Raw genomic sequence first — 13,221 nt, 5'->3', positions numbered from 1 at the left:
TTTCTAAACACAGGTTATTAACTCTAGGACACAGATTTTTTTTATTTTTTTTTTAATTGTATTTTGTTCCAGTTGACAGCCAAAAAAAAAAAAAAGAAAAAACCAAACAAACAAACAAAAAAAACCCCCACAAACAAAAACCAAACCAACAAACAAAAACAACAACAAAAAATCTTCCTTTGCTTCATAGCAAAGCATTTCTGGAACAGCACATGCCTCAAGTTTGTTCAGTTATCTAAAATATTTTCTCAGGTGGGTCCCTTGCAACATGGCTTGTCATCCACAAGCATGTCCTTGAGCCAGCAAATATGGTCTACTTTTCAATCCATGGTGAAGCATAAATTCAACATGTATGAATTTTTTACTTTTTAGTCTTAATACAAATAGTAATTATCTGAAATGAAATTTGACCTGAAATAGATTAAAGTAGAACATGTCTGTTCACTCAGGCTCTCATTGGCTATTGAACAGAACATGGGGAGTGTCTGTTTACTCTCCAAGTGTTCCTTATTTCCCTCCCACCTTATACAGGAAATCTCAGAGTGAAATGAGCATTTTTTAAAACAAAAGCTTTGCAATGGGACAGCATTAAAAGATAAAAGGCTGCAAAGCATGTAATGTGTGGTATCTTCCCTCAATATGCTCCACCTACAAGGTCTGTATCTCTGGATACCAGCAAAAAGACAGGTTTTCTCTTCCTGTTGTAACTATTCACTCCTTAGTGGTAGGAAGAATCTCTCCAGAAAGCCCTTCACATCCCATTCACACCACACAGCCATTACTGCTCTGAGTGAGGCTCTGTAGATATTTGTTACAGACAGATTTGGTATCATTTACCCCACTCATTTAATACAGAAAATTTAAACAAGGAAAGAAAAAAAGTGGCTTGAAAGAAATTAAATTTGTAAGCATTGTAACTGACAGTATTTCAAATAACTGCTTACAATAAAGCATTTCTAAACACAAGTGCAATGTCCTGATGAGTCATTCAAAGCCAATTTCTTGGTAAAGTGGGAAGAAGTGCTGTGCACTACTGCTTGTTTAAGACAGGGCAAGGGAGAGGAAGAGTAGGGACAAACAGTAATGCAAAGTTTAAAAGTGTCAGATTTAGTACCATGGCTGTGAAATGCAGATCAGTCCAAGAAAGCAAACAGACCACCTCTGACATTCCCACCACTCAACATGAAAACTATGCGGGAGGCAAGGCGCACTGCAGCTTGTTCCTACTTGCACCCGAACGCTATCTACATTCTGAACAAACTTAAGCCCTCTCCAGAGCACCACTTCTGCTGTCTTGTACCTACCACAAGGGCATTATTCATATCTCAAGAGGCTGGCTGTGAATTTTCTGATACTGTTATGTCTTAGGTGCATGAGAGGTATTTGTCTTTAGAAACTGTTTCTTTAAGTGCTGCTCTCCTGTGGCTTTACAAAAGCTTCACAAGCATCACAGTTGGGCTGATCTGAAGTTCAGGTGATGTCATGAGCCACAAACTTCTTGGGAGCAGTTCAAATGCAATTCCTGTTCTAAGGTGACAGCACAAAACCAAGAGCAGAACTGCTGGACAGTCAAAGCTCAAGATGCAGAGAGATGGCAACAGCCCCATGTCAGCCTTGGCTTGCACAGCTCCATGCTCATTTTAGCCCCACCTGATAAGCACTTTCACCTCTGAGCTGTTCCTGACCCTCCCTTTTCCTATCAAACCACAGCTCTTTGTCAGACACAGGCTGTAGAAACAACATCATTCTGCATATGTTACTTGAGATAGCTTTTTAGTAGTATTAGTTATTCACCCCTCTCTGAAGGAAAAAAAATAGACAAAAGGTGTTTCTAGTGTCTCCTACCTGCTAGGTTCCATTGTTGATAACACCGGACATAAAAACTTGAGTGTATACTAATATTTTAATATGCTAATAGCAGAATATCTGATTTGGTGCAGTCTTCAACATTCAGCACTACGAGCAAAGTTTGAGTTCCAGATAAAGACATCCACACTCTCACCAGTTCATGAGTGCTCTGGATTCACAGGAATCCAGGTTCTGTACAGTACCTATCATCCTAGGCCCTCACCTGGCAGACACTTATTAAAAGTGAATCAACTTCAAAAAGGATGAATCATACATGTGAAATTAACACACATGTAAGAGTTTGCAGGATTGGGGCCTTAGGGTGCACACCTTCCACCAACTCTCATTAAAGAAATGCAGGTGTAATGTATATCCAAACTTGACTGGCTTCATTCTTTTTCATGCTTGCTCCCGTAGCAACCCGAATGGTTATGGCAGGATCAGCTTAGTTTCACTTGTTCAGTTTTCTGCACAGTATCACTGGGAATTTTGTGCTCGTAAGGACAGGCTTCAGTGTGCTTCTTGGAGTCAGTGGTGGTTAGATTTTCTCTCTGACTTAGATTTCCTGAAATAATGTAAATGTAACCTTGCAAAATATCAAGTATTTAAATTCATATTTATGTGGGAGGTAATTTTACTACCTCTAATCTGATGTTCTCACAGCACTGTATGAGCAACTCCCCGTTTTCAACCTTTTACCACTGCTCTACAAGTAAATGGAAGCACTTTTACTACTTAAAATATACACAATTTTTATTCAAGACATTTTCCTGCTTAGAGAGTTTCTGTTATTAAAAAAATATTATTCTATTGTTTTGAAAATGAATTACCCCTTGAGGGTGCTGTAAGAAATTAAAGGAATGCTACTTATTTTGATATGTCAAGCAACTGGCCTAAATTAACAGTGGTCTGTTTAGCTTCATGCATAAAGTGAGTGAGACTACAGGCAAATTGCAGAGTTACAAATGAAAAAGCGGAAATGCAGTAGTTTATTTCTTATTTAGAAAGAAACAAAGGAAGAGTCACTTAAAGTCAAAAAATTTAAGAGACTGTCATTGACATAAATCAAGTCACTGGTCTATCAGCTGACAGTGCTATGTTAATAAGCTTTTAAGAAGAGACATAACTCCTGATCATCTTTACAAATTAATAAAGGGAAGAGAGAAATCGGTCATCATTATACAGGTTGCATGCTGGTTAAAAGGCAAGATACTGAGAAATGGTACATAAAACACTGGAAGAAAGCTATTTTTATGATGAGTGGATACTGTATTGCAGTTAAATGCCAATTAAACAAATATTAATTCTCAGAAAATGGGATTAAGTTGATGCAATGTTCAGTAAAATTGAGAAAGTTACAATATTAAACAGTTTAAAGCATTGAGTACTCATTATCATCAGTTTTCCCCTCACACCCCTTGCCTCTCTGCCACTTTCTATCAGGATAATCTCTCTACTTTCAGCTTGCAAGTGTTTAATAAATAGAATTTAAATACTTCTGTAGCAGAAATCTTTTTAGTGGGTATCTAATTACACACATATACAGCTGTCTGCTCTTTAGCATTCTCCTTTATATGCTTACCAGTGTGAAATGCAGTGTGAGTACATAGCAGATGATAAATACACATTTATGAGATTAGTTCTAAGTCAATTCTTCCTCTCATTCCAACAGTAGAAACAAAAAGAGAAACTGAAAATGGTTATGGTGCAGTTTCCTTTTACAATTCCCTGCATCAAAATGGGTGTGCAGTTTTAAAGAGCTTAAGAGTCATAGCAGGAGTCTAATATAGGAGTGGCAATTCTGAGGAATCCAAACAACAAGCTCATGTGAAATTCCTCAGGCGGTAGATGGGTGCGGTAAAAAAAGTAGGTGCCTGATTTGCAGGAACATCTAATAATATCTAAGCTTTAGCATTTTCTCACATTGGACCACAGCCACCTCTATTCAACTCCAAGGTTATTTGTTTGATTTGCTGTTGGGCTTGTTTTTGCTTTAAGACTGCAAAGCTTATATATTCATGAGGTAAAGCAACAGCCACAAAGCTGTTTGGGACCATGCAGGAGGAATGGCAATAGCACAGCACAGCCACACTGGACTCCAGCTCTCACAGTCAGAGAGCCTGGTGAGTTTTCTACATCTGGTCTTTGAAACAGAAGAAGCCTTCAAGTTACTCCTGCAGCCCACGGTAATCCAGGACTGTCAGAACCCCCAGGGAGCTAACTCCAGCTTGACAGACCAGGTGAACCTGTCAGCATTAGAAAGCTGTAGGAATGTTTGGGGACATTCACCCATGAAGACCATGAAAATTCAATCACTCCGAGCTCTTTTACAGAAAAAAATGGCTTTTCTCCTGCCACAACACAGTCTGAATATGAGATAAGGAGCTGAAAGTGGATCAAAGACAAGGAGAGATTATGGTGTGCAGCTTCTAACATGCTGGAAGACCAATGGCTCTATGAATCCCCAGGCTATACAAACTAAATCTTGGAAAATTAAATTCTGATGACTGGTAAGTTTTCTATTCTGTGATATGGCCATTCCTTAGGACTATACAACATGGAAGAGACCAGTAAAGTGCAAGTCCGTGACTACCATTCAAGAACTGCTGACATTCATAACAGCAGGAAGAGGAAATCCACAAAGCAGGCAGAGCCATGCAACCATCCCATATAATTATGAGTGGGTGGAAGGGAAAAATCAAAAAACCAGTCATTCAGCAAGAGACTCAGGAAAGCACTGGTGGAAGGGGAAGATTAAAACGTGTCAACCTACCAGTATATTTTGTGCCAACTGAAACAGTCTGGTCTTGATGAGAAAGGGAAAGGCAGAAAGAGAACAGACAGCCCATGGTCCTGCACTCTCACTTCTGACAATCAAAAGGAATGATCAGTTTGGCTCTGTTTGATAAAGAAGCTTCAAAATAAAGAGTGGAGCCCTTAAATTATGGACAAAGTCTTGGCAGGAGGACAGCAATAATTACCTTATGCTAAAATTCTGCATGCATATCAATGCAAACCATCATTTGCTTTCATTTCATATTATTTTTTTAAATCTTTTCATTTAGGCTAGTCACATCCTTTGAAATAAGCTGATATTTTCTGTAAATGCTGTCATTTACACATTCTGTAAATGCTGAGACCAGACAAGACCAGAACACAGGATGGATGGAGTTGAAATCCAAAATGGCAAAAGGTTTATAAACTTTACATAGAGCAGTACATAAATTGTTACCTGAACTTGATCGCATTCATCAGTGGGGTAGATCCATATCTGTCTCTGGCATAAACAGTCGCGCCAGACATCAACAAATACTCGACTAAGGGCAAATGCCCTTCAGAGGCTGCAATGTGGAGTGGAGTTCGGCCATCGTAGTCTCCACAGCTCAGATTTCCACCCTACAAAAGGACGTATCCTTCACATGCCAAAAAGATAATGGCTGCACATTATGCTGTCGCAAACGTCACACAGTAGGATGTACACATCACTTTTTAATTCTGCCACCAAATTGTTAAGTCTGTCACACTTAAAAGTTTATCTTGCAGTGTTGTTTTAGTGCCAATAGAGATATTTATTCCACCTCCTGCATGTTTCCTGCTGAGATATATTCTTTATTACAGCATACCATACAGCAGCTTTGTGCCCATAGACTGCTAATTGTTCTTGTCTTAGTTAATTCTTACTTTCAAGATATATTTATTGTTTCTTGAGATCCATTACCAAAATCTCAGTAGTAGGGTAAACCAAGGCAAAGAAGGAAAAAAGAAAAGAGATTATAGGGAAATGCCTGTTTCTTCTTTGGGTATAACCCAAGTCAGAGCTTTGGGGAGAGCCAGAAATCCTGAATTAACACTGCACTGTGTTTTGCTTAAATATAATTTTCAAGTTCTTTTTTTTATTCTTGACAGATTTACATGCAAAAGGTGGGTACTATGAATATGTATAAAGAAAGTTAAGCAAAAAGAAAGCAGCACAAATCATTTTAAAATGTTCCAAAGTTGGCAGATAAGAACTTGCATTTTAATCTACCTGTATTTTCACTGTTCAAAAGAAAATGTAAACAGCTGAAAACCAGAGAGGGACAAGAACATACCAGTTCTGAAAGGCAAAGACCAAGAAGTCTAGAAACCACTTGTAACCGTCATAGCACCTCGAGTCTAAAACTTAGGTTGTCACTTTCCAGTGTATGGCTTCATATCATCAATTACAGTTGTATTTAAAAATTAATGTTTTGTACACACTGTTGATTTTACATTACCATTTCTGCTATGGCTCTTAGTGCATCTATGTCACCCAGTTTAGCTGCAGCACAAGCCAAAGGTGGAATTAATGCATCTCGTACGGCTTCTAACTCCTGACAAAAAAATAAAATGAAACAAAAAATAAAATTAAACAAAAAAAAAATAAAATTAAAATTAATAAAATTAAAATTAATTAATATCGGCCTCACCTCTGATGTGATTGACACCCAAGTTGTAAAAACCAAAGTTTTACTTTCATATAAAGTTTCCAAATTAGTCATCTGGATATTTAGAAATGGTAGCATTTAGTTCTTGGAAGGAAAGAAGTCTCATATTTATTTTACATTTTGTCAGTCTTACATCCATAAGATTTGTATTCCTCCCTGGCAACACTACAAGTACCTGATAGCTTTACAAACCATTTAAGGTGCACACACTAATTACCATCTCTGTACTGCCATAGCTACACATCAGTACAGTAAGAGAAACAGTGCTGGTGGGAGTTGGAAAAACCATACCCTCAAGACCGGATCAATTTTATTAATGTTATTCCTCAGATAATGTGTCAACTGTTGTCCTAGTTTAGGGAAAATTTGGGAGAGAACCTCCACCTGTACTTTCAAACCCATATTGACAAGCCTCCTAGGCCCCCTGAATATTCTCCAATTTCTCATGCTTACTAAAGAAGAACTAAAGAATACATTCAGTATTCATTAGTTAATAAAAATCCCATCTTCCCTAAACCCAAGTGAAGAGAAAAGCGAGTATTTGTACAACCATTACTATATTATCTAATTTATGTTTATATTATATTTTCTAATTGGGACAGACGAAACACCACAAATTACACTTGTGTAATGCTTCCTTAGTATCAGACTTCTATGACTGCATATACAATTAAGCTGTTTTACTCATTATTATTTTGATTGCTCCAAACTGTCAATACATTTGACCACAAAGATATAAAGCACTTCTCCATATCATTGATACCCTGAATTACAGCATCTGTCTGAGGCTTGCTATTGCAACCAGCCAGCCAAGAAAATAATCCCAAGATGGGGCTACAAAGAGGGGGGGAAAAGTTAATATGTTTTTAATTAAAAACATTTTAGTTATAGAATTGTCATTGTGTCCTTTCTCGTTAACTCCATATTCAAATTTCCTTTCAGCTTTGCTGTTCATCTTTAATCTATGCCCATTTAACTCGGTTTACAGCTTTAGATGATATTAATTTTAAATATTTAAGTATATACCTCCTTGCTGCTGATACTTAGAGATTTGGCAATCACTTGAATAAACTTGCTATCTCTCAAAGAGATCTTGGCTCCTGTGGGTACAACAGTCATTTCTCCTCTTAGATTCTCACTCAGCATCTGAAAAGCAAGCAATCAAACCCTTTGTTAGCAGAGGAAAAATATTGTGGTAGTCTAATAAAAAAAAAAACTTAGAATAAAGTTAGAAAATTGTTTGGAGGAATTATGGAAACTAATTGAATGCAGACAAAAGATTAAAGAAATAGTTACTGTCACATGCAGACTGCACGTTTAAAAAGACAAAGGAGGGAGAGAGACAGGCAAACAAAACTGTCTTCCAAAGCAAAGAAAACCAAAATAAGCACATAACAAAACACCCCAAATTTTAGAATATGCAGACAAAAGTTCCCTAGCAGGGGAAGCTGCAGCCTACTTAAAAACACAAAGATAATGAGTAATGAGCAGAGTGAGGCTTAAGACCAGAATATTCTGAAATGCTGCCTCTTGCCAGCATTCACAAACCTCAGGACTCCTACAGACTGTGTATATAGACCTCAAAACAAAGACCAGTGCTGCCTGTAGACTGTCATGTATTTCCATGGGTTTTCAAACAGGTCCATTAGCTCTGATTTTGTTTAAATTTGGACATAGTCCCAGCTTTGAATGCAGAAAATCTACAGCAGTACCGGTCATTCAGTATCCAAACAGGCATGTAACAGTTATTGGGTGCCTCCAAAATAATGGGAAAAAAAACCAAATCAAAATGTAAAAATGTCAGCCAATTAATGTGTGAAAAGTACTTGAATAGGGCAATCAAGAAATGAAAATACTCTAAACTACAGATTCTGGGAAACTTGGAGAACACAGACAGAAGCCAGTCATCAAGAAAAAGCAACTAGTTTCCTCAATTCTGACCATTTTACACACTGGCACTCTTTCAGGAGAGGTTGCTGATGCAGCTGTAAAGCACATAGTAATTTCAATTAGAATTTTAAAAAGCAGGATTGTGAAAGTTTGCAAGAAACAGATGTGATGTTGGCAGGAGGAATGCCCCAGGTTTACTTATGTCTCGGCATGCCCTTTATTAAAACAACCCTCCAAGAGCTGACAACACCATAGCTGTCTGCTGGAAGAGTCCCATATACATGTAACTCAGAGGATACCAACTGCTTTGGCACACTTTTAGAATTTGACAGGTTGAGATCATTGCTTTACACAGGTAACCTTAGCAATTGGCACCTGTGCTAAATGCACCCAGTGCAAAACCCTGTGTGCCTTATTCAGTCCTACTGGCACTTCAGACATTTGTATGTGTCTGGGGGCACATTCCTTGCTCTTCATGCTGAAAAAGAATCCTAAAATAACCATGCCAGCTTCAGGAGAGCTTCTGTCTCTTGGGAGACTATTGTTTGGTGATATGTTTAGCTGAAGATATTGCCACAGACAACATATTTCCAGGCTTTCTTCTTCTCCTGGTCTCTATAACTCATTCCTGCCCAGGCAATGCAGCATGCTGTTCCCTTAGTTGTGCCAGCACAATTGTTTGTGGGTCTGTACAATGAGTCAAATGAGGAAACCAATCCCGCATAACTCAAAGAAATTGCAAAAGTTATTTTGTTTTTCAAACCATATAAAGGAGGTCCAGCACACCACCACACAAAAACTGTGTAGCTCAATCCAAAGGGCAGCACATGAAAATGCAGAATTATCTTGGGATATGGTACCTAAAGCACCTTATCATCAAATCCTCACCTAAGTCAGCTATCTCACCTCAGCAACCTGGATCTCAAATTAAGTTTTAACTCACAAATCCAGTCAAGGCACCAGCTGGGAAGATTTCTCCTGTCCCAGGTCAAATAATCTGCTGTGCAAGATTAAAAACTGCATTAAAAAAAAAATCCAAGCTAGTGTGTGTGTGTTCCAGGGTCAGCGAGTACGCCAAAGGGGTATCAGTGAAGCACCGAGGTTTCTGAAGTACAAATGCACAAACACATCTAATACCCCTGCTCCTCACAGCACCGTGTCGCCTGCCAGGTATGTCCTTGCATAGGGCATGTTCTGGCATCCTCACTAAAGACACACACAGCTCCTCCTCTTCCCGTTCCTCAGCTTTAGCAAACAACTGCAAGCTTAGAGGCTGAAACTGTGTCTAAGCACAGTAAGTGGTACTTCCAGCAACTACACTCAGCATCATAGGTATCCAAATATGTTTGTCTCCAGAACTACTACTGGTTGGAAAATGTGGAGCTTTAAATAATGATCAGGTTTGTTATGGTTTTAATAAAAAAAAAGCACACAAGATACGCATGTGCCTACAGTGTTAAGTCTGGAGAGTGACTCATCATGATGTCATCTCCCAAAGTGTCAGGATTGAGATTTCACTACATACAAGCACAGAAATTCATGCATTCCTGCAGGTTGCTGCTCCCTTATCTCATTCATAGCTATATGTTCCTTGTATAAAAGGAGCATGATAAACAGCTATGTAACCTGCAGGGAAAAAAGCCTTGATTAAGCAACCAATGAACAGTAAGAACATTGCTAAAGGGACTCTGACTTTAAAAAGAGTTACAACTGGCTCTAGAATAATCCTCTACTTTTTATGTATTATAAAGTGTATCTCCTCCTCTTAGAGAAATAAAATCTAATACTGTTATGAGTAATGCTGTAAAGGAAGAGGCTGTAGACAATATTTATTTTCAGAAGAAGCTTTGTGTGAATGAGTCTGGGATGAAATCTTCACCACACTAACATCAGTGACAAGATCTTTGCTGACTTCAATAGGGTTGAGATTCTGTCTCTGATAAGAATTTCCACATTTCAGTACGGAAATGTCCAAGCTAGACTACTACCATTTAAAGATGGCATTTTTATGGCTCAGTCATGGTCTTCACCTGACTTATGCAGAGAATTCTTTTCTCTCCCTATCTTCATACATTTGTTTGCTTAATAGTATTTTCCATAAGAAAAAAAAACCATGGGCTGTTCATATTATGGTTCTGGAACCAACTGCTTTTAAATGCAAGAGAGAAGCTCAAGGCATGAAGCTAAGCAGATGTTAGCACAGTAGATGCGAAACTTAAAGTCTTTCAAGGTCACACTGAAATATTTACCTGCCTCTTCTCCTCCCAGCTAAGCTTTCTCTTGCTGAGCGTGTATGACAGTTTAGTTAGGGCTGCCTCTGGTGTCATATCACCTCCAGGAATTACTCCAACATCAGCGAGAATCTGAATAAAAAGGAATAATGACTCTAATTAGCACAGCATTCAGAAATACAGCATTCAGAAATACCTGCACATACAGAAAAAGTGTTTGGAAGATGAGTAGCAACACAGAATACAGTGTGCAGCCAGGCCTCCACTCTCTTGCTCCTCCTACTGCCACTGTAATTTTTGTACTTTTAGTTATCAAATACCAAGCAAATACTAGAGCAATCTGAATAAAGATGACTTTTACTTTAAATTCCTTTTCCTGCAATAACACTGAGGAATTCCACCAAATGCTTGCCGTGGTCCCTTACTATGCTAAAAGGGAAAGGTTACAGGTCCATATCAGCTATCTGCAGAGTTGTGAGATTCCCTTTATTGAAAAGCTGCAGTTACTCTGTTTTAACCCAGTGGCATTTTGAACACTGCCAAGTAGGCTGTTCTCACACAGACATATTTACCATTCTTTTATGGGGCATTGCTTTGGATGAATTCCAGCACTACAGTGTGCTCACAGCGGGAGTGCTTTCAGATCCTTGCAGGCTGCACGAGCAGTGTATGATTTAGAAGATACAACTAAAATATGTAATTTACACAGTTCTGACAAGAACAACTGAAAAAGATGACCTTTTTAACTTATCTTTCTGGTAGTTAAAAAAATTAAATGTCTGAAGAAAAGCAAAGAGAAGAAGGATCTTTGTTATGATCAGCAAGCCTTGTAAGTGTACAAGACAGCAAAGACAAAGGAGATTTTGAATCTCTTGTCATTAAACTGTACCTGGGCAAATCACAGATCGCCTTCTTTGCCATAATGTGATGCCTCACAGGAAAGCATCTTGAACTAGGTTCTTTGCACTGCATTTTACTTTTAAGTACCTTGTATACAAGCTTCAGCTTCAAAACTTGTTGTGGCTTAACTAATATTTTCAGCAAGATACAGAGCCTTAATTCGCTCATTAACCACCTCCGGGAGACCCAGAGTAACATTGTTTTCAAGTCCCATGGGAAACCATATACAGAGAAGGTGAGAAATACTTTCTGTACTGCAGAGCTAACCAAAGAACAGCTAGGGCTTTTACAGAGGGTTTGTGAAAGATGAGGAGGAAGGGATTTCCTAGCTTCCTTCCTATATATTAAAGTCCTCTCAATTTTAAGTTTCTACTGTGTGGATGGATCAGAGGCCAGACATTCAGTTAATTAAAACAAACACTTCAAGGGAAGCCAGGGACTCAGCTGACCTACCTGACTAACTTGAATGAGTAAAAACTGGCCCAGCCATGTGCAAAGACCTTTGAAATATTTCATTTAAAGAAAAATCAAAGTAAAATTAACATAACAGCAACTTTACAGCATTCACTCATGATACTTTCTCCACTGAGCAGTTCCTATTGAAAAGGAAAAGGCATTGAAAGAACAAGTAATTTAGTAGGGTTTGCCTTGGTCAGTGTTTTCCTCAAAAGATGCCAAGAAAACAGGGCAGCCTCCAACAACTGACGCTGAAGCAACATAGTACAAAAACCCCATATAAAAAATAGAAGCCAGAAGGGAACACATTTCCACACAACCTTAAAGTGGTTCAGTAAGACCTGAGCAGAATCTTTCAATTCAGCATATCAACAGTCTAGATCAGAGTGCAAAAAGCCATTTTAGGTGTCTACTTGGAGAATCTTTTAACCACAGCATAGGAAAGGGGTTTTGTTCTTCTTTCCACACATTTTAGCAGTTCATTTCAAGCAGAAGATCACACAAAATCAAGGGTTCATTTTCATCTTGTTCACCAAGTATGAATTTGGTGTCTTTTATTGACTTAACTGTTTTTTCCTTTCTGAGTGAGCTGTTATATATAATCTGCATATTCCTACAGTATTTGCTTCAAAGCATGGGATCTTTGCAAAAGTCACTAATTCTTTAAAGCATCTCCATTAAGTTATGCAAAAGTTTTATCAATATCCAAATAATTTCCCATAACAGAAAACACCAAGTTTGGATATAAGGAGGTATAAAGAAAATCTTACAATCTCCTTTTCTTTCTCCTCAAAACAGATTTTATGCAAATATTACCTAAAGCTGTGTCAAAACCAAAGCTAAAAGAGGCAGGTTTCAGCACTAGACCAGGCTATTTAGGTTTGCCATGCAGTCAAACAAGAGGCTGGCTCTGCCAGACAGGGGTTGCTCCCAACAAAACCAGGTGTCCAAGGCAGAGGGATGAGTCACTCTCTGGTAGTGCTTCTTGGCTATTTATTGTCTGGTTCTTTTCTAAAGGCCAGTTAAACCAGCTTCCCTCACACTAATACATGCAGCTCATATTCTTATATGGCTTTGTGCTCTTATTAGTCCCAGTGATGTTGTGTTTTGGTACACAACTGAGAAACACACTACAAAATACCCTGAATATTAATAGTATGTACACAAAACCTGCTTTAAGCCAACCCTTATGGGTTAAACTAAACTAATTTCCATTCTTCAATTCCTTAGATACTGTTCTCCAATATTGTCCTGAATTCAGTTGTACTTCCAGTCAAATAAGAACTGGGATTTGGAATATTGCTTGCATCTACAGGCTTTCTTCATGTTCTTACATTGTAGCTAAGCAACTGTTATCCTATCAAATATTACTTTATTTGATCATCTGACCCCTAAGAGAGCTTTTAGTTCAATGAAATCCCTCTGAGAGA

At 38.3% G+C, this 13,221-nt stretch overlaps 1 protein-coding gene across 2 annotated transcripts in view; it reads right to left on the bottom strand.

The window, feature by feature from the left end:
- The window catches only part of ASPG (asparaginase), a 44,588-nt gene that overhangs the window by 9,827 nt on the left and 21,540 nt on the right, over positions 1 to 13,221 (bottom strand). The window contains exons 9-13 of one of the 2 annotated variants that reach the window (XM_058845552.1): positions 10,454 to 10,567; positions 7,341 to 7,460; positions 6,105 to 6,200; positions 5,081 to 5,244; positions 4,598 to 4,715 (exon numbers count right to left, since the gene is read on the bottom strand). In XM_058845552.1, coding sequence (XP_058701535.1) covers positions 4,613 to 4,715; positions 5,081 to 5,244; positions 6,105 to 6,200; positions 7,341 to 7,460; positions 10,454 to 10,567 — 597 coding nt within the window. In that variant the 3' untranslated portion in view covers positions 4,598 to 4,612. Of the gene's footprint in view, positions 1 to 4,597; positions 4,716 to 5,080; positions 5,245 to 6,104; positions 6,201 to 7,340; positions 7,461 to 10,453; positions 10,568 to 13,221 lie in introns of those variants that run through there. The other variant, XM_058845542.1, reaches the window with a different exon arrangement.

The sequence above is a fragment of the Poecile atricapillus genome, chromosome 1, assembly GCF_030490865.1.
Source record: "Poecile atricapillus isolate bPoeAtr1 chromosome 1, bPoeAtr1.hap1, whole genome shotgun sequence".
In the NCBI taxonomy this organism is placed as follows: domain Eukaryota; kingdom Metazoa; phylum Chordata; class Aves; order Passeriformes; family Paridae; genus Poecile; species Poecile atricapillus.
Note: the sequence above shows the minus strand (reverse complement) of the source record. Positions and strands in the feature narration are given on the sequence as shown.